At 39.2% G+C, this 18,401-nt stretch overlaps 1 protein-coding gene across 6 annotated transcripts in view; it reads left to right on the top strand.

Annotated features, from left to right (window-relative positions):
* The window catches only part of HECTD4 (HECT domain E3 ubiquitin protein ligase 4), a 171,220-nt gene that overhangs the window by 48,044 nt on the left and 104,775 nt on the right, over positions 1-18,401 (top strand). For all 6 annotated transcript variants that reach the window (XM_073222475.1, XM_073222473.1, XM_073222472.1 and 3 more), the window contains exons 2-7: positions 994-1,511; positions 4,848-4,937; positions 5,589-5,719; positions 8,645-8,753; positions 9,413-9,551; positions 12,003-12,173. In XM_073222475.1, the coding sequence (XP_073078576.1) occupies positions 994-1,511; positions 4,848-4,937; positions 5,589-5,719; positions 8,645-8,753; positions 9,413-9,551; positions 12,003-12,173 (1,158 nt within the window). The remainder of the gene's footprint in view (positions 1-993; positions 1,512-4,847; positions 4,938-5,588; positions 5,720-8,644; positions 8,754-9,412; positions 9,552-12,002; positions 12,174-18,401) is intronic.

Here is an 18,401-nt window from a genome sequence, read left to right as displayed (position 1 = left end):
GCAAAATTTGAGGTAGGAAACGTATTTTGCAGGTTTGTAAGAGAAATAAAGTGAACTATGACCTTTTAAAATGTCAGTGCCAGTGACTTGACAGAATTTTCTCTGCTTTTATTCCAAGCCTTTTCCTACTCTGACTTCCTAGTCTACTGAGAACCAGACATCTCTGGCACCTGATAATTTGTTTTAACATGCTTGTTCCTAGAGTGCTATCTTTATTTGTTGGTTACAGTAATCTGTTCATTTTAACCTAGTCAAATGTAAATGCATAAAATCTTTGTATCATAAATTTACTTTGATTCTTTATCTTGATAGTGGTTCCTTTCTTAGTTGACTAAGGATTTAGTGCTGAAAACCTAGGAGAGGCCTCCTGGAAATTGTGTGTTTTGGCAAGAAAATAGTAGTGATTCCCCTACCAATATGAACTGGATAAGTCCATTCCATGTCACCAATTGAAATAATGCATTAGCAGTAATAAGAATGGAGTGTTCTTCAAAATGAAAGAACAACAAATAATCATTTATTAGGCATAGTAGATTTTAGGAAGAGTTGTCTTTGTTGTAGTTTCAAAAATATATGTGGTTTGGGCATATTAGATTTTGATGTTAAAATTTTGTTCTGTTTTTACTGATGGACCCACCTGGTAATGGGAGTTAGAGACTTGTTTTTATAACTCAAACATGTAATAAAGATTTATACCTCAGTTTTCTAAAATACTCAGATTAATTTCTGACTTTCCCACTTAATTATTTTCATGATTTGGGTTCTTTTAGTTAGGTCTGATCTCACTTTTAATAGGAGCATTGGCAGAAACATGAGGGGAAGAAAATCTGTTTGCAGATACCTGGCTTTACAGCCCATATTTTTGTATTTGGTTGCAATTAAAATAATTTTTGATGTGGACCATTTTTAGATACTATTGGTTCTGTTCGCTTCCATAGATGAAAGCAAAGGTGAAGCAATACAGACCAATTTCTTTATTGTTTCTTTCCTTAGATTTTAACATTTGAGACCAAGAACCCGGCAGAATTAGCAGAACGTTTGCGCTCTGTTTGTGGGAATCAGAGCAATGCCTATGCCCGCCTGCTGGAATACCGCCTCAATGCCTTGCGAGGACTGTGGAATGCCCAGCGCCAGTTGGCCTTGGAAGAACAGCATGAACGAGAAAGCTCTGGTGATGAAGAAACCCTGGCCCTGCTCAAACGCCAGGGCTTATTGCAGCAACCTGAGCAAGCTCCCTTCACGTCGCGGATGGGGCTCCTGCTCGTCTTCCCCCTCATTCAGTCCCAGAGTAGAACAGACCCCTCTCTCTGTAACATAACTGCTGAGGTGCTATTGAACTGCCTTCGCGACTGCCAGCCTTTGAGCTTGACCAAGGAGCCTGCTGACTGTCTCAATGGAATTGAAACTTTGCTGTGCTCTTGGCTAGAGGAGACTTCCGACACAGGCCGACACATCCCACACAAGCAAAAAGAAAATGCTGCTGCTGCCCTGGTGGCTTTGGCATGTGCCAGGTAAGGAAAATCAAATGTGCCGCCTGGATTGGGTGGGTGAATAAGGGGACGAGCATATCTGATGGAAGTCTTAACACTCAAAAGGCCTTCTTTGTTTTCAGTATTGAATTTCATAGCCTTGACATTGTATAAGATGCGTTCACCAAAGCTTGGCACTGGAAGCCTGAGCTGGAACCCAAGTTCAAGGTTTTGCTTTCAGCTCTACCATGATAACAGTTTACACAGCTTAAAAAGGAGAGTCAACCCTTACCATTATCTGCTCACCCTTAGATGGCTAGTGTTTTACATTAGGTAATTAGTGGAAGATGTTATATCTGAGTTTCTCCTGGAAGGACAGTCAAAAAATTGGAGGGCTTTTAGTTTTTTTTCATGGGTTGCTGTAAGGAGTGCAATTAAGTGAGTGGGTTATTACTCACCTGGACTCAGTCACACAGACTTGATCACAAATTATATTTCTGGACCCTTATGCGTGCCTTCCATCAGTTTGATTGAAAGATCTGTGTATATCAAAATTTAATAGTGTGCTGTCCTTCATGTATAAGATGACATTATTGATTCACTATCAATAGGAAATGTTTTTGGAGTTACTTTTCCAGGAGAGGATTTCTACATTTTCTTGCCCAGTAACCTGTGTGATTTCTGGCACGTATTTGTAAAAGGAAAGTTGTTCTACTCTAGGCCAGTTAGGATTATGATCTGACAGATTAGTTACTAACCCATCCCATTCCTTTCAGAAATTTTTCTTTGATTACGTTCTTTTTCTTTTTTTTTTTTAAGCAAAACATATGTGGGAAAATTCTCCTTGGAGGATAATGAAGTTCGTAGCTATAAGACTTCTGTTTTTATGGCTTCAAAGTTGACCTTCAAATGATTGAATTTCAAGCTATGTTTAAGACAAAGTGGCACTAGTATTTACTGTCAGTTTCTTTGCCCTGAGCAAACTGTCATAGCCTAATTTTAGATCCCTGAAGACTGTAGTTGATTGTAGAAATCCTGACATGAGCTTAATTCTAGAGACATTATTGGGTGGTACTGAGGTAAGTTTCCCTAAAGGCTTTCTGTTGGCTTTATTTATTTTTTGCGTATGCAGAAGACCATTTCCAGCTCCAAATAGATTTGCTATTAATGCAAAAATCCCATTTTGAGAAAATTTGCTTTTAGATAGAACTATCTTTAAATAAATTTAGGATATTAGGAATAATAATCAACTCATCAATTTCAAACATTTTAAGTCATTGAAAGTGATATAATAAACCTCACTTTTTATTATGTGCCCAGATTTCATCTGAACCACAGATAGTTATTTAAATTACTTCGTGTACTTGAAATTCCAAATTCCACTCAGCAGGAAGATTGAAATGGATGTTTTTTTTTCTTCTTGGGTGTTGTGTTGTTTTGTTTAAGATGGTTCCTATGTTCTGCTAATATTATCACCTTATCTCCTTTAATGAAGTTATTAGGGACGTTTTATTGAACTTTTGCTAATGATATTCTCAAAGACAAAACAACTTTTCCAGAAAATAGTTTTGAAAGTGTTTGTTCATTCAACCAACCAACATTTATCTAACATCTCTGATGTGAGGAACTCTGCTAGGATATAGGGACTCATGGCCTCTAGTCTTGAGTTGAGTGGACTCAGGGTGATTCATTTTGTAAATAATTACTGCTCACTTAGTCTTCTAGGCAGTGGGGATACAGCAGTAAGCAAGGGAGATGGTCCCTCAAACTGCAGAGTTTATATGAGAGTGAGAGGTAGAAACTGTCAGCCAGTGCATGTGTATGATAATTTCAGAGAGGGCTATTCAGTATAAGAAGACAAACCAGAATATTTTGACAGAGTGACCATATGGTTGGGGGAGGGGACAAAGTTAGCCAGAGATACAAGGGAAGGCCTTAGTGAGGAGGTGATGTTTGAACTGAGGCCTGAGAGATGAGGAAGAGCCAGTCATGCAAAAAAGCCAGTTGACAGAGCGTTCCAGGGAGGAGCAGCAAGTGGCACAACTCTGATGCTTTCTGTGCTTGGGGTAGCTGACAGCAGAGTGCGCAGAGGAGCTGAAATGCCTTGGTGGAAGGAGAGGGGCAGGAAATGAAGTTGGTAGGGCCCAGATCATATAGGTACTTAGGAGCAGTGGGAAGACTTTCAATTTTACTCCTTAAAATCTGATTGAGCTCTGCAAACACTAATACCGTATGTCGGTTGAATGGTTTTAAATGTTTCTGCGTGCTTTTGCCCCTTTATCTTAAACTCACTGTACCCCCAGGGGGGTGTCCCTGTTGGACGGATGAAGAAGCAAGACTCTATAGGCATTTGGTGACAGGGCTGGGATGCGTGGCCAGTGAGTGGCAGAGCCAGGTTTCAGGGCCCACGTGTCCTGACTCCCCACTCGTGCTTTTATACTCTGCTGCCTCCTGGCTTTCTCCTGTTCCCTGGTTTTGATTCTTTGAGCACCAGAGACAGTGAAAAGGGTGATTGAGAGGAAGACTCTAGGCCTACTCAGTCCAGCGCTAATTCCATTTCTTTTGGGGTTTAAGCACCTGATACTTAGCAATTAAAGTCTTGGCTAAGAGAAAAAGCCAGTGATTTGAATTCAGCCCCTCTGATACAGGTGATCATTTAGTTTAGGAAATGTTCTTGTGGTGATTTATTTATACTTGGGATCTGGCCAGGTAAGTAAGTCCTGTGCATCTTAAAAGCATCTTCTTTTAGATCATGCTGCCCTGTGATAGACTTCCCAGAGCCTCGAGCCTGGGAACCAAAGGAAATCGTTAGTGGTGAGCTCAGTCAGTATTAGAATCAGACTTCACAACAGGGGGAGGCACACCTCTCACCACTAAGTATTATCTATTTGAATGTGTTCCCTTTCAGTCATGTTTAATGTGATGGAGTTTGGTGTGAGATGTTATGTAAAATGGATGAACTTAACAAAGATACTTAAAAAATAAGACTGGAAATGCTGTTAGACTTTAAATATAACCTCCTGCTATGAAATCTCTCCTAGACAAGAGAATGATGTGATGAAAACAGTATCCAAGCATAATAGCCACGTGTTCTTTATGCCTGAGCCTTATGTTTGAACTTCTGTGTTAGGTGAAAATTATTTATCTTTACTAATGCAAGGAGGACAGCATAAATGGTATTGTGTCATCACAGAGTAACTTTTTATGTGAGCCAGTGATAACAGGTAAGAATCAAGTATATTTTGACAACATACCTCCTGATTGGCAGAAGTAGACACGTTTTGGAACTTTCCCATATATTTAATAAAATTAACATTCAAACCTTATTATTTAACTTTTCAATTTTGACAGTTCTCTGTTCCCTCCTTTTATTTGTAGGGGATCATTGAAAACTTTTGTCCATACAGTCCATCTATTACAGAAACAGACTGATCTAGGGTCCCTGCCAGTAGCCGATGTGCTGTATAGGTGAGTTGTCCCTCTGGATCCTTACGCTCCTTCTACACAGGGAAGATTGTGCATAAAGGCTCTTATAAGTAGACTGTGGAATTTATCAATTAATGGTTCATATTTTAAAATAAGTATGTTATCATATATATCTTAAGAGTTTTGTTTGTCTCATCTTTTCTTCTTTGAAAGTGTTCATTCAATGTGTTATTTCTCATTTTTATTTTTGTACATTTTTAAAAAGTGCAAGAGCTTGTAATGAATTTTTATTGTAGATTTCAAGATGGTAATATGTTAAAATATAAAGAAAAAAGTGAAATCATTTTTAATCTCATTACCCAAAGATACTACTCCTAATGGTTTGGTATATGTGCTTCCTAATTCTCATCTCCGTCCCTCCCTCTTCTCCCCAGCTTCCCCTTTCTGCCTTTCACACATACACACACACATGCATATATATAAAATACATAAATTTCACACACAGCTTTAATTTTATCTAAGTGCCACTTTGTAATTTTTAAATTTAAAATATAGTGTGAATATCTTTTCAGGTATATAATATTTGTGTAAAACTATTCTAGTTTCCTGCTCTTTGAGACAGTAGGTGGACTTTTTTTGTGTGTGAAATGGCAAGTCTTAGTATCTTTGTGATTCTCCATTTCCCCTTTTTAGGCTGTTGCTCTTGGAAGGGGGGCCTGGATCCCCCTCCTGTTTGCTCGGTGGCAAACACATTGTCTCATGGGGGTATGAAGACATGTTGCCTGCACCTGATAGCAACACTGGCTCCAGTTCTGAAAATAAAGGTAATATAAGATTTGGGTCCTGTGATTGAAATTAAGATGTGAAGAGAATGGTTTTAGATCACCAAGGCGAATGATTTAGATATAACTCTGTGTTCCTTTTAATTAAGATCTCAAGGTTCCTATACAGGGTGCTCTTTGTCTGCTTTACCAGTAAAAGTATAAAAGCTGATACTCAGGGAAGAAAACGGATAGGTTTTACTCTTGCAAGGAAAAGGTATCATCAATACATTCCTGGCAAGGAGGTATGAATTACTTGAATTGGCTCCTGGGTATTTAAGTTTGGCCTTTATGTTGAATTTTTGTCTATGAATAGACTGTCAGGTCTTGCTGCCTGATACTATTTCTTCTAGTAATTTATTGCATATGTGTTGCTGAACTCTCCCATACTAAAAGCAAAAAAAAAAAAGAGTTCAAGGGAGCATGAATTAAGTATCTCCTTTAAACAAAGGAGGCTGGATTAAAGGTTTTTACAGTTTCACATGTATTATTTGTTTATTCTGTGGTATCAGCAAAAATGGCAGAAGCTTTCTTAGTTGATCTCCACTTCACTGATTTGCCAGATGAAGTAGGCCTCATGACTCACGTATTGGCGTACCAACAGGTGCTGTGCACACCAAACCCCTGGGGCCAGTAGGACCCTCTCTGCAGTCTGTGCTGCTCCTCCCACTGTGGAGTTGCAGGCTTGACGAAAGTCCAGTATACTCCCAAGCCTGTTTGTTATTGTAATCAGTACTTGTTGCTATTATGTTGTTACATCTTACATAACTGATGAACTAGAAATTTTTTAAAAACCAGGACATTTTTTCAATTCAAAAAATGGAAAGTTTTAGAAAGGCTCAACATAGCAAATCTCTAAGAAACTGGCATTAGGTGTGGATTCAGAGCTTGCTCTGCATACCTTTTCATTTCTCACGCTCAATGGAGCAACCTTCCTGGGCAACCGTAAGGGCATGGGGCACAGTCTAAGCAACAGGTCACCTTTGTGCCTCCCATCCCAGGGCCTGTGCCTTTTCGTGGGCCACCATTTCTTCCAGACAGCCAAGTTAGAGCAGTGAGAGGAACAGGCAAGGTTTTTAGATATGACTTAATACCTTCACTGACTCAATGAGAGTCAACAGGAGAAGCAAAAAGCCCGCAATACCCAAGAAGTTCTTAAACATTATAGGCTGGAATTTACACCTTCATACAAAACCCAAAACCTTTTTATTCTCTCTCTTTGTAACTTTTTAGTATCTCCCTTGGTTAGTTTCTTACTGAGGATGAGGGTGTTAAGCTGACCTATTTGCTTTGCATTCTCTTGAACCTTTGGTTTTGTTACTAGCTCATGGATATTTTTCATTTAATAACTTAAAAGGTAATCTTATTTAACTTTTTTTTTTTTTGAGAGGGCGTCTCTCATATTTATTGATCAAATGGTTGTTAACAACAATAAAATTCAGTATAGGGGGGTCAATGCTCAATGTACAATCATTAATCCATCTCAAGCCTAATTCTCGTCAGTCTCCAATCTTCTGAAGCATAACGAACAAGTTCTTACATGGTGAACGAATTCTTACATAGTGAATAAATCCTTACATGGTGAACAGTACAAGGGCATTCATCACAGAAACTTTCGGTTTTGATCACGCATTATGACCTATAAACAATCAGGTCAAATATGAATATTCGTTTGATTTTTGTACTTGATTTATATGTTGATCCCACATTTCTCCCTTTATTATTATTATTATTTTTATTTTTAATAAAATGCTGAAGTGGTAGGTAGATGCAAGATAAAGGTAAAAAACATAGTTTAGTGCTGTAAGAGGGCAAATGTAGATGATCAGATGATCAGGTGTGTGCCTATGGACTAAGTATTAATCCAGGCTAGACAAGGGCAGCAAAACATCCATGGATGCAGAAGATTTCTCTCAAAGCAGGGGGGATGAGGTTCTGAGCCTCACCTCTGTTGATCCCCAAATTCTCACCTGATGGCCCCCCTGCGACTGTGCCTGTCTTAGGTTGTTCCTCCCTTGAGGAATCTTACCCGTCTCTGGCTAACCAGTCATCTTCCGGGGCCATACAGGGAAATATAAAGTTGGTAAGTGAGAGAGAAGCCATATTGTTTGAAATATAAGCTTTCTTTTTAAGGCAAATGCTTCAGAATCTAGTCTAGTAAGCCGTTCACTGTCATATGGAGAGATACTGTTTATTTTAGATTGGGGAAGTAGGGCTAAGGGGAAACATAGTTATTGTTTTTAAATAGAAGAAAGGTTATACTTTTGTGCTGTGTTGCTCTCAGAACTCAAAATTAGGATCTCTGGATGGAAAATCTACAGAAGCGGATTTTTGTTCAATGTATGTCATTAGTATATTGGCATAATACCACTTGCCATTTGTAGAACACTGGCTTTGTACCAGAGAGCAATGTGGGTGTTAACCTGTGTTATCTCATTTAATGATCACAGTAATTGTTGAGGTACATGTCCTTATTTTACAGATGAAGAAACTGAAGGTCTAAGAGGCCCATCATCAACTAATAAGTGCTCAAAGCTCTTAAAAGCTCACACTTTTTTTATACTACAAAACCATTAATAAAAGTATTATATTCTTAGCCATTTCAGATGGAACTAGGGATGTGTAAATTTGACTGTATTTTTGCTATTCGAAAGAAAGAAAAAACATACAGCAGACTGAACCAGGTTCTCCTGCTTACAACTATGTGACCTCTTCCCCTGATTTTGGTCCCTGATCCTACATGCATTTTGGATATTCAATTTGGGGGTTTGAGCCATCTTCCCTGGAAGTCACAGGGAAGCACTTATTTTGGAAGTAGGAAATTATCTTTCACTCAGCCTTCTAATGGCTTTTTCACTAGAAAAAGCACATTTGTCATTTCATTTGTAAAAGCATGTATATAATTTACCTATGAAAAAATGATTTCAGATGCTGACTTGGGACGCTGTCTCACGGCAGATGGACTTTACCTGTATACTACTAACTCAGTTGGAAGAGGAGTAAGCAAATTGGGGTCTGGATTACATGGTACTCTCAGGTCAGTTGCATGGAATTTGCTGAATGACTTGGCTGGAACATTTTCCTCCTTACATAAATCTCCGAAGAAGACATCTGGAGCTTCATGCTGACTCCTTATAGACTGACTAGTAATGTCATAAGTCTGAACAAATTCATTTGATTCGGGTTTTCTCTAATTGTCACTTCCCCCTTCTCATTCTATTAATGCAATTCAACTCTGTTTTAACAGTAAAGACTTTGGTAGTCCCAAGATCGTTGTCTCTAGCCAGAAATTCCCCTGTGATCAGAATTTCTATTTTTAGTGACTTTTCCATGTTGGTAAATGGACATTTTTCTAGTTAAATCTTTCTGTACTTGAATGTGACATTGGATTAGCAGTGATTTTCAGTTGGGATAAAAGAGCTATGAATTGCTGCCAAAAGCAAGTACGTTTGTTATCCTTACATATATTTTATTAGACCTTTCCCCAGCCTTTTCTCCTCTCCAATTTGTTGTGGAAAAATTAATATTTGCCATAATTTGTCAGTCCCTAAGTTAATATAATGTATTTACTCAGAAGTTTTACATACTTGGCCATTTAAAAAAATTAGGTGGACAGTCTTGTTTGTCTGTTGTAGCTCATTGTGGGCTTTGGACGCAAGCTGGTGACTCAGCCCGTGTGCCCTTCTTCCCCCACAGAGGTTTCGTTTACTGCCGGAATGAGGAGCTGGAGCCAGGATGGGTTGCTTTTGGCAGCGGCAGTCTTCTCCACCGGCCTGTATCTTTTGATAATAAACCTCACTCCCTTTTCCAGGTCATTGACCAGAATACCCTTCAGGTAAACAGAAAACCAAGGCATTGTCTGTTGTAATTTGGAGACAGTAAGGGGAAATTCCTGATATCATCAGAAGTATTGAGAAAAACAGTTAGGGTTTCCTGTCAGAGTGGCATCCTTTTAATTGTCTCATTTGGGCATTCTGTTGTTTGTCTAATGATTTAGTGTTTTCCCACAGTATCTGAATGAATGTGCCCTCTAAGGGTTTCTAAGGCCATCAAGAAACTTTTTATGATTAAGAAGAAAATTCTAGAGAGTCGTAGATGGTATCAAATACTAGCTGGTTTTTTGTATTGTTTGTTTGTTGTTTTTTTTTACCAAATCTGTTTTCAGAAGGCATCCTTTCCTTAATCAATCTGTGCTAAACAGTCTTTCTATGGGAATGGAGCTTTGAAATTAGCTTAGGTAAAATCACTGTGTGTCAGAGCAGAGCTCATCCTTAAGGTTCCCCTAGCACTCCCTGACAGCACTTGCTAGAATATACTGAAACTCTTGCTGGTGGCTAACTCCTTCCCAAGATCGTGCATACTTTTAGGTCTGCACTGTCTTACTCATCTTTGTGTTCCTAGACTGTAACACAGTGCCTAGCATTTGATTGGTAACAGTAATAGTAACTAAGATTTATCAGTGTCTCTGTCTAGGCCAGGCCTAGTCTAGGTAATCTACATAAACTTCTCTTACCTGTGAAGTGGAACTATGGCATTTTCAACTTAGAATATGCCTAGCCTCAGTTGCCTTATCTGTAAGCACTCAGTAAATGTTTATTGTTGAATGAAGGAATGTAGCCCAGGGAGGTTAAGTAACTTGCCCAAGGTCACATATTAGTGGCAGCATTAGACCTTCAACCCATGGTCAGCATAGAGTTTGAACTCTTTATGCTACAACTTTCTGCCTTTCAACCAAAGTCGAACTGAACAGTTAGTTAACATCTGTGGAGTAAGTGCCCTGAGAGTAGTCACAGGGCAGGACTTAAGTGGGATGTTACATCTCTTTTTGTCTGTTACCCAACTGCCTTTCCTGGCGAACAGGGACAGAGTCTTGTTCACCATTGTATCTCCAAAGCACAGAGTAAGTGCTCAATAATTGTTAGGTGAATTAAATGAATGAATTAACAAATAGATGCCCAATTGACTTCATTTCTTATCACTAATTCAGACAGATTTGAATATCTTCAGTAGTTATTTGAAATAGAATTATAAGCCTGGGAGTTAAACAGATATTAAGTCTTGGAACATGGCTTACATTTGAAGTAATGTCAGTTTCCTCTGTGTGGTTGCAAAAACTTTGATTTTGTCCAAGAAAACAGTGTTGTCACTGACTAGATACATGCATTGGAGCAATTTGGGGGTAGCTTAGGCCAATCAGTAGCTGTCAACTTTCTAGAATTCCTGGCACTACAAATTTCAAAGTGTGGTTACAGCAGCTAAGTGACTTTTTAACTTTTGAAGTAGACGAAACAAGTCTGGAAAAAAGTTCATATGAAATGAGTTCAGGGGTCAAAAGTAACCTTAGGAAAACAAATAACTCACCCAGAGAGATAGAGTAACTGAAGTTCGTTCTTACTGTTCCCTAAAGGCATTTGACCTTCTCTGATTTTTATTTGGGGATTTTTAGTTCTGCAACTACTCCTGGATTTAAAAAACAAACAAACAAACCCCAAAATAACCTATTCAGCAATTTTTTTGGTTCTCATTTTCTCTCATTTTAAGTGCTTTTCTCTGGCAGTGAAAATGAGTATATAACTTCACATTTAATGTGAAATGATGCAATGCTTATTTATTATCCTGAAACTGAGGGATGTTTAGTATTAGAAACACATGCCTTCATGTCTAGTATAGAGAGTTGGTGTTTGTCTTTTTCCTCACGGACTTGGTGAATTTCCATGAGCCCTCATGTGCTAAGTTAGTATCTTGCATATGCCTTCCTGTTCTTACTTCTTTCTCCTTTTGCCTTCTCCCTCTTCTCTGCTTTCCTTCTTCCTTTGCCCTTTTCCCCTTCCTTCCATATTTATTAATTAACTTTGAGTTAAACTTTGACCCAGGTTGCTAGGGCTTTAATGATGAATAAGATGGTTCTTGTCCTTTAAATATAATTGTCCTAAATCCGTCATTTACTAAGGACATTTCAGAAAGCACGATTCCTCTGAAACTTTGTTTTTTAATAAATGCTTGATTAAAACACACAGGCTTAGTAGATTCAAAGTGTTTAGTAAATACTTTTTTCCTGTCAAAATTTGAATTCAGAATATTTTTATCTGTTGCATGGCCCATTGTGTGAACTTTGATATTTTTATCAAGTAACTTGCACATAATACTCTTAGAGATAACTAAGTTTTATTTTGACCAGGAAGCCTATTGAATCCTCAATTTGGACTTAATAGCATTAATGATGAACTGATAGAATCAACCAGAATTTAGATGTCACACTAATCGCTTTCCTCTCTTTTGTGCCCAGGTGTGCCAGGTGGTGCCAATGCCAGCCAACCACCTCCCTGTTGGCAGCACTATGAGCACTGTGCACCTTTCTTCGGATGGTACATACTTCTACTGGATCTGGTCTCCTGCCAGTCTCAATGAGAAGACACCTAAGGGACATTCTGTGTTCATGGACATTTTTGAACTTGTAGTACGTTTCACTTTCTCGTTTTGTGTCTTTGTAGCAACATTTCTATTTGCTTTCTTTTTATATTGTCTGACAAGGGACCCAAGAAGTGTATTTATTCACTCTTGCCTCAAAATTGGTTTATCTCTGGGATGTCTTTGAAAGTTTCTTTGTTTTGGAGTTGTATGATACAAACAAAGCTAAGCTTTATGAGGGTTAATCTGGCAAAAGAGTGGAGTTAATGCATAGACAGTGTGATTTTTAGGTAGAAATGCTCATAGGCTTGTTGGACAGGTAGAACTAAACTGCCATAGCAAGATTGGGTTGATGGATTTATATTGGGAGTCTCAGAGAAACGACAGTTAAAATTGTGAGAAAGCATTTGTTTATTCATTACATATTAGCTGAGGGCCTATAGAGAGCCAGGCAGTGCTGTGTACAGGTGTCAGGAATACAGTGATGGGCAAGGAGGGCAGGATTCTTGTTCAAATGGAGCTGTGTTCTGGCTGGTGGGCGGGTTGAGGTAGTGGTGGTGGAGGGACCAAAGATTAACCATAAACAAGTGAGCAAATCTGTGGACAAGATAATTTTAGGTAGTGAAGAGTAGTAGTTAAGCAGATGAAGAAGTTGGGGAGTGGAAAGAGAAGAACATTCTAGAAAGAGGAGACCACTCAGGAGTGAGCATGCATGTTTTAGGAAAGGACAGTGAGCTAGGGTGAGTAGAATGCAGAGAAGGAGAGCCAGGGGCGAGAAGGGACTGGAGCTTGTTGGTGCAGATTGGCACTTGTTCGACACAGTAGCCAGGAGCCATGTGTGGCTCTTTAATCAGAGTTAAATAAAGTTAAAACTTCAGTTGTTCAACCACGTTAGCCATGTTTCAAGTGCTTAGTAGCCATATGTGGCTGGCTAGTGGCTACTGCACTGAATATCAAATTTCCATCATTGAAGAAAGTTCTCGTGGATAGCGCTGTTCTACCTAGTAGTTGTATAGACTTGTAAAACAAAAAATTGCCCAAGCCAGTCTGTGACAAAAACTCTTTTTTTTTTTTAATGTAATTTATAGCTTCCTTCTAGGAAAAAATGATAGCATTCCTGAAAAAAAAAAAGAAAAAAACCCCATTGAAGCAATTTTCCAGTAAATTTTAAGGGAACTTGTTCTGGGAAACCAGGCCTCTGTCCTTGCCAGCGAATGCCAGTCGGGAGTCTAGTAACCTTAACCATGCATTCTTTTCTCCTTCTATCTAGTTTCTCAGTTTTCTCTAATTCCTGTCTTCTTATAAAATGTTCCAGGCACAGTGAATCTTTGAATCAGTCTGCTAGAGATTGTACTACTTGAACATGTGTTCATAATGAACTTATCAGAATAACTTTTGTTTTTAAATAGACTTACCAGCTGGCTAAAGGATTTAGGCCTTCATCCTTAGTATATTAGGAAAACATTGAAGAATTCCCCCTTTCCCTGGTATGCTTTTGTTAAATTAGAAGAAATTATATCAAAGAAGTACATTACATGCACATGGATTAGAACTTCAGGTAGCATCCACGCTCATAATGAAAAGTGAGACTCCCCTGCCCCACCCCTTGGCATGCTCCCCATGGGCAGTTACTTTAATGGTTTCAGCTTTTTATTCTGGTGGTTACATTCATATCTCTAAGTGAAAGCCTGTATTGCTATTTCTTAATTTATGAACTTCATGTATTATGTGTGGAATTTTTTTTTTCTGGAATAGATGAAGATTTGGTTCAGTTCCTCCTTTTCTGTTCCTTCTTCCTCCTCATGCATTTATTTCATTCATTTTAATTACTCTTGGTTATCTTTGTAACTGACAGTTAAACCTTTATTTCTGGTTCCTCTGCTCTGGGCAGTATTTCTTGTCCCTCTTCTTTAGAAGATGGAGGCAGTAGTGTCCCTTCTTGCCCTTCAGTGTGGGGCAGGCTGAAACTAAAAGTATGTTCCAGGGAATCCCAAGAGCAAGAGTCTTAGGAATTGGAGCATTGGCATGGTGTAGAGACGTTGTGACAGTGGCATAGGCTGAGGGTTTACGAGGGGGACTGTCATTCCCCTTCCTGTTGCACACAGCATTTGTGCCTAGATGCTTGCTACGCACAGAAAAGACTAGACTTTATTTTCTGAAGAAACTGGCCTAGGGGAAAAAGATCTCGACCTACTGACATTGGAGGTCATTTAAGGAAAAGACTTGCTGCCCCAGTGAATCACCCATACTTGATGTCTTCCAGTAAGTACGCCTCTGCCAAGTGCACAGCATGCCTGGTCAGTGTGCAACTGTTTAAAAAAAAAAGCAAACACACACAAAAACCCCCAGCCAACAGAACCTAAAACTTTGGAGAGGTGTGTGTGTGGAGACGAAGGGAATTGATTAAAAAAAAAAAGTTGTTAAGTACGCATGATTATTGAAGCCAGGCGCAGCTCCTCATACTGCTCTTCCTCATGTGCATTTAAATATTACCCTAACAAAGTTTTAAAAAAGTTTTAAACCGTAGATGACCAAGGATCTCTAGACAAATGAGGAAAGCCTCTAGTATGAAATTAAAGATCAGAAAAAAAAATCAGAAAAACAGCTAATAGAAGAACACTTTACAAGCTCTTTTTACTCTGTGAGATATGGGGAGATAATTGCATTCATAGTTTTTTCTTCATGGCATCCTGTTCTATCAGAGAAGGAAAGAGAGCTCTTGGAAATTAAAACTGATTGTCAAAATTTAAACCTAAAAAGGGGTTAAAGATAAGAGATCTTCCAGAAAGTAGAACTTAGAACTTATAGAGAACAATAAGTATGAGAGAAAAGATAAAAGATGTAGAAGAGCAATCCATCTAAAGTCTTAAGAACAAACAAGTTCCAAAAAGAGAACAGGGAAAATAAAGAAGAGGACATGATAAATAGTAATACAAGGAAAATATCAGACTAAAGATACTGGTGTCTATGTTAAAAGGTATCTGGTACAGGGAATGAACAGTGCTTACACCATGGCACATCATCCTGAAATGTCAGATTATCAGGAATAAAGAGAGAGACTATCACGCTTTCAGAAGTAATGAAATCATGCACGGATGATGAGAAATAAGAAAAGCACCAGGCTACTCAGCATTACTAGATGCAAAAATGGAGCAGTGCTTTCAGAAGTCAGTAGTCAACTGAAGTATCAATCAAGTGTAAAGATAACATGAAGATATTTTTAGACCTACAGTTGTACAATCAAAAAAGCCCATATGTGCCCTGGAGGAAACAGAACAATGAAAATAACCTCTACCAGTTGCATGAAATAGGTTGGAGAGGAAGGAGCCTGGGCTAGATTAAAAGGAACAACATTTGAATCACTTTTGGAGTCTGAATCAAACCAACCATTAAGGAAAAAAAAAAACATTTTGGAGACAATTTGGAATTTGAAATGAAAGGATATTCTTAGTTTGTTTTTAAAGCATGATAACGGCATTTTTGTTACATGAGAAGATGTCTACATTTTCAGATGTGCAGAGTGAAGTATCAGAAATGGAATTACCTGATATCTAGGATACACTTTAAAAATGCTTGAGCAGAAAGGTGGAGAGGTGAAACAGGTGTAGCGTTATCTGGATGATAGTTGAATCTGGGTGATGGGTATAAGGAGGTGTGTTATACCCTCTCTATTTTTGCATGTGTTTGAAATTTTTCATTAAATAAAAAATTTCATTAAATTTTTCATTAAATAAAAAACTGGCCCCTAGTTTAGCAGCTTCTAGAGCGCTGACTTGCGAAGCTCCACATAGGTACCTGGCAAGCTGCCTGTGGTATTCTGACAGAATGGAACGTTGTATAGCCATTAGAAAGCGTGAGGTGATCTGCATATGCCGAAGCAGATGAATTTCCAAGTTACATTGTTTAGTACAAAAAGCTAGGTTGAAGACACAGATGCTTCCTGTTTTGCCTTCCAAGTGTACCCAAATCCCATTTGGAGTATCCCAAATCCCCTCTGTAAAGGTACAATGTTTTTGCTACCTGCTGCATAATAAAAGTTGGGGTGGCAGGTGGTGCTTCTACATTATCAGCCTTCCTCTCAATGGATCATTCCCCACAGCAAACAAATACACTGGAGGATATCCTGTCTTGAAAAGCAAAAACAACTCCCTTGACCCATACCCACCTCCACTCCCCTACCTTTGGCTCCTCTTTACAGCAATATTCATGAAAGAGTTTATTCTTACTGTTTTTATGTTCTTTCCTTCTGTTGTCTCTTGAACCCACTCCAGTCAGTCTTGTATCCTCACCTCATGCCACCAAAAAGGCTCTTCCCAAGTTTATAGGGACTTCCACATTCCTAAATTCAAAGTCAACAGTCTTGTTTTCACTTGACCTCTCAGCAGTATTCAGTGTGGTTTGTCACTCCCCCGTTCTTGTCACTGTTTGCACTTGGCTTATGGGACTCCCTGTAGGACTTCCCAGGCACTGGTTGTTCCCGCCCAGCCTCAGCTTCCCTACCTCTTAACAGGCCCTCCGCAGCCTAATGCCAGTGCCCCTGCTGTCTGCTCTTGCTTCCTGGTTGAGCTCATCCTGTCTTACAGCTTTCAACACCTCTGTGTACTGATGAAGAAGCCCAAATTTGCTTCTCAGCCAAAACCTGTCCCTGAAAGTCCTAGATGCACATTGATGTGGGTGTCTATCTGTATGTGCACAGAATATGAGACTTTTCCACTCAGAAGTCTGGTAGTCCCTACAGGCTTAAGAGTTCCTAACCAAACTCCTGATTCTGCCGCAGACCTGCTCCTCCTGTAGGTGTTCCTGGTTCTGTCAATGGCACCTGTGTTCTTCCTGTGCTGGCCAGAGACCTCTGGGTACCCTCTCAATTTCTCTTTTTTCCCTTCCCAAATTCCATGTCTAGTTAGCAGATGCTGCCTGCTCTACCTTCAAAGTATATCCCAAATCCATTACCCCACTAAAGGTGCTACATGTGGGCTCTGTCTGCGTCGACCACTCTCCCCGTCTCGTGCCCCTCTAGCCACTGCTGGCCTCCCTGCTGACACCCCAGCACACCAAGTGTGCTCCCACCTGGGGCTTCGTCCTATGGTAATCACATGGCTTGTTCTCTTTTAGGTCTCTACTCAAATATCACCTTATCAGAAGACCTTTCTGACTATTCTATATCAACTATTTTATATAAAATAAGATCCTGTCCCTCTTACCCTTTCTGCCCTGCTTTATTTTTCTTTATAACTCTTATTGCTACCCACTTTTTTGCTTATTTATTGCCAGTCTCCCTTGTCTAGAATGTCAGCTCCAAGAGGGAATGGATTTTGGTCTCTTGTTTTACTGCCATGTCCCTGGCACCTGCAACAATGCATGGCACATAGTAGGTGCTTCCTGAAAATTTGCTGGATGAATGGAAGCATCCCCAGAAGCTGTCAGCAGCACTGGTTGCCTCTGGGGAGGGAAAGTGGTGGGGCAAGACTTACTTTCCACTGTTCATCAATTTTTATGTTTGAGAAGCTAAAAATTAACTCCCCAAGTAAGTTTTTATGAGAAGAAAAACTTGGTTAACAGCACTGTATTCTGCTGAGAAGCCAAGACTGAGACTGAAAGAGGGCTTTTGAGTGGAGAATCCGGAGGCCTTTTGTGGCAGCCTTAGCAAGAGCTGTTGTGAGGAAGCCAGATGGAGCTGGGTGAGGAGTGAAGTGAGAGGATGGGTGAGAAGAGCAGGTAATTCTCTCCAGAGGTTAGTTGTGAAAGAAGGAGAGAAATTGGAGGGAGGTAGTAGAGTAGACTGTGGTGATGTTGAAGTATTTTGAACTTCATTTTTAAAAATTTGAATTATTGAATAGATAATAAAATACATGCTTCAAAGTTCACAAATTATAGAGCTTAGCTGTAACCCTCTGGTGAACTGCCTGGGCCAAACCAGATAAAAAAGTTTATAAAATGAGGCCTTTACATTAGATGACTTAAAAGGTTCTAGCCTTAAAATTCTTTTCTTCCCCCCAAGCTTTACTGAGATATAATGGACAAGGCTGTATTTTTTAGGTATACAGTGTGATGATTTGATATATGTATATATTGCAAAATGATTACCATTATCAAGTCAGCACACCCACCACCTCTCCATAGTGTGTGTATGTGTGAACATTTAAGATCTTCTCTCAGCAGATTTCAGGTGTACAATACAGAATTTTAACTATAATCACCATGTTGTACAGTAGATCCCCAGAACTTACTGACCTTCTAAGTGAAGGTTTATGCCCCTTTGACTAATATCTCCCCATCT

The sequence above is a fragment of the Manis javanica genome, chromosome 15 (genome assembly GCF_040802235.1).
Source record: "Manis javanica isolate MJ-LG chromosome 15, MJ_LKY, whole genome shotgun sequence".
In the NCBI taxonomy this organism is placed as follows: Eukaryota; Metazoa; Chordata; class Mammalia; order Pholidota; family Manidae; genus Manis; species Manis javanica.
This window is presented reverse-complemented; position numbering and strand designations above follow the sequence as displayed.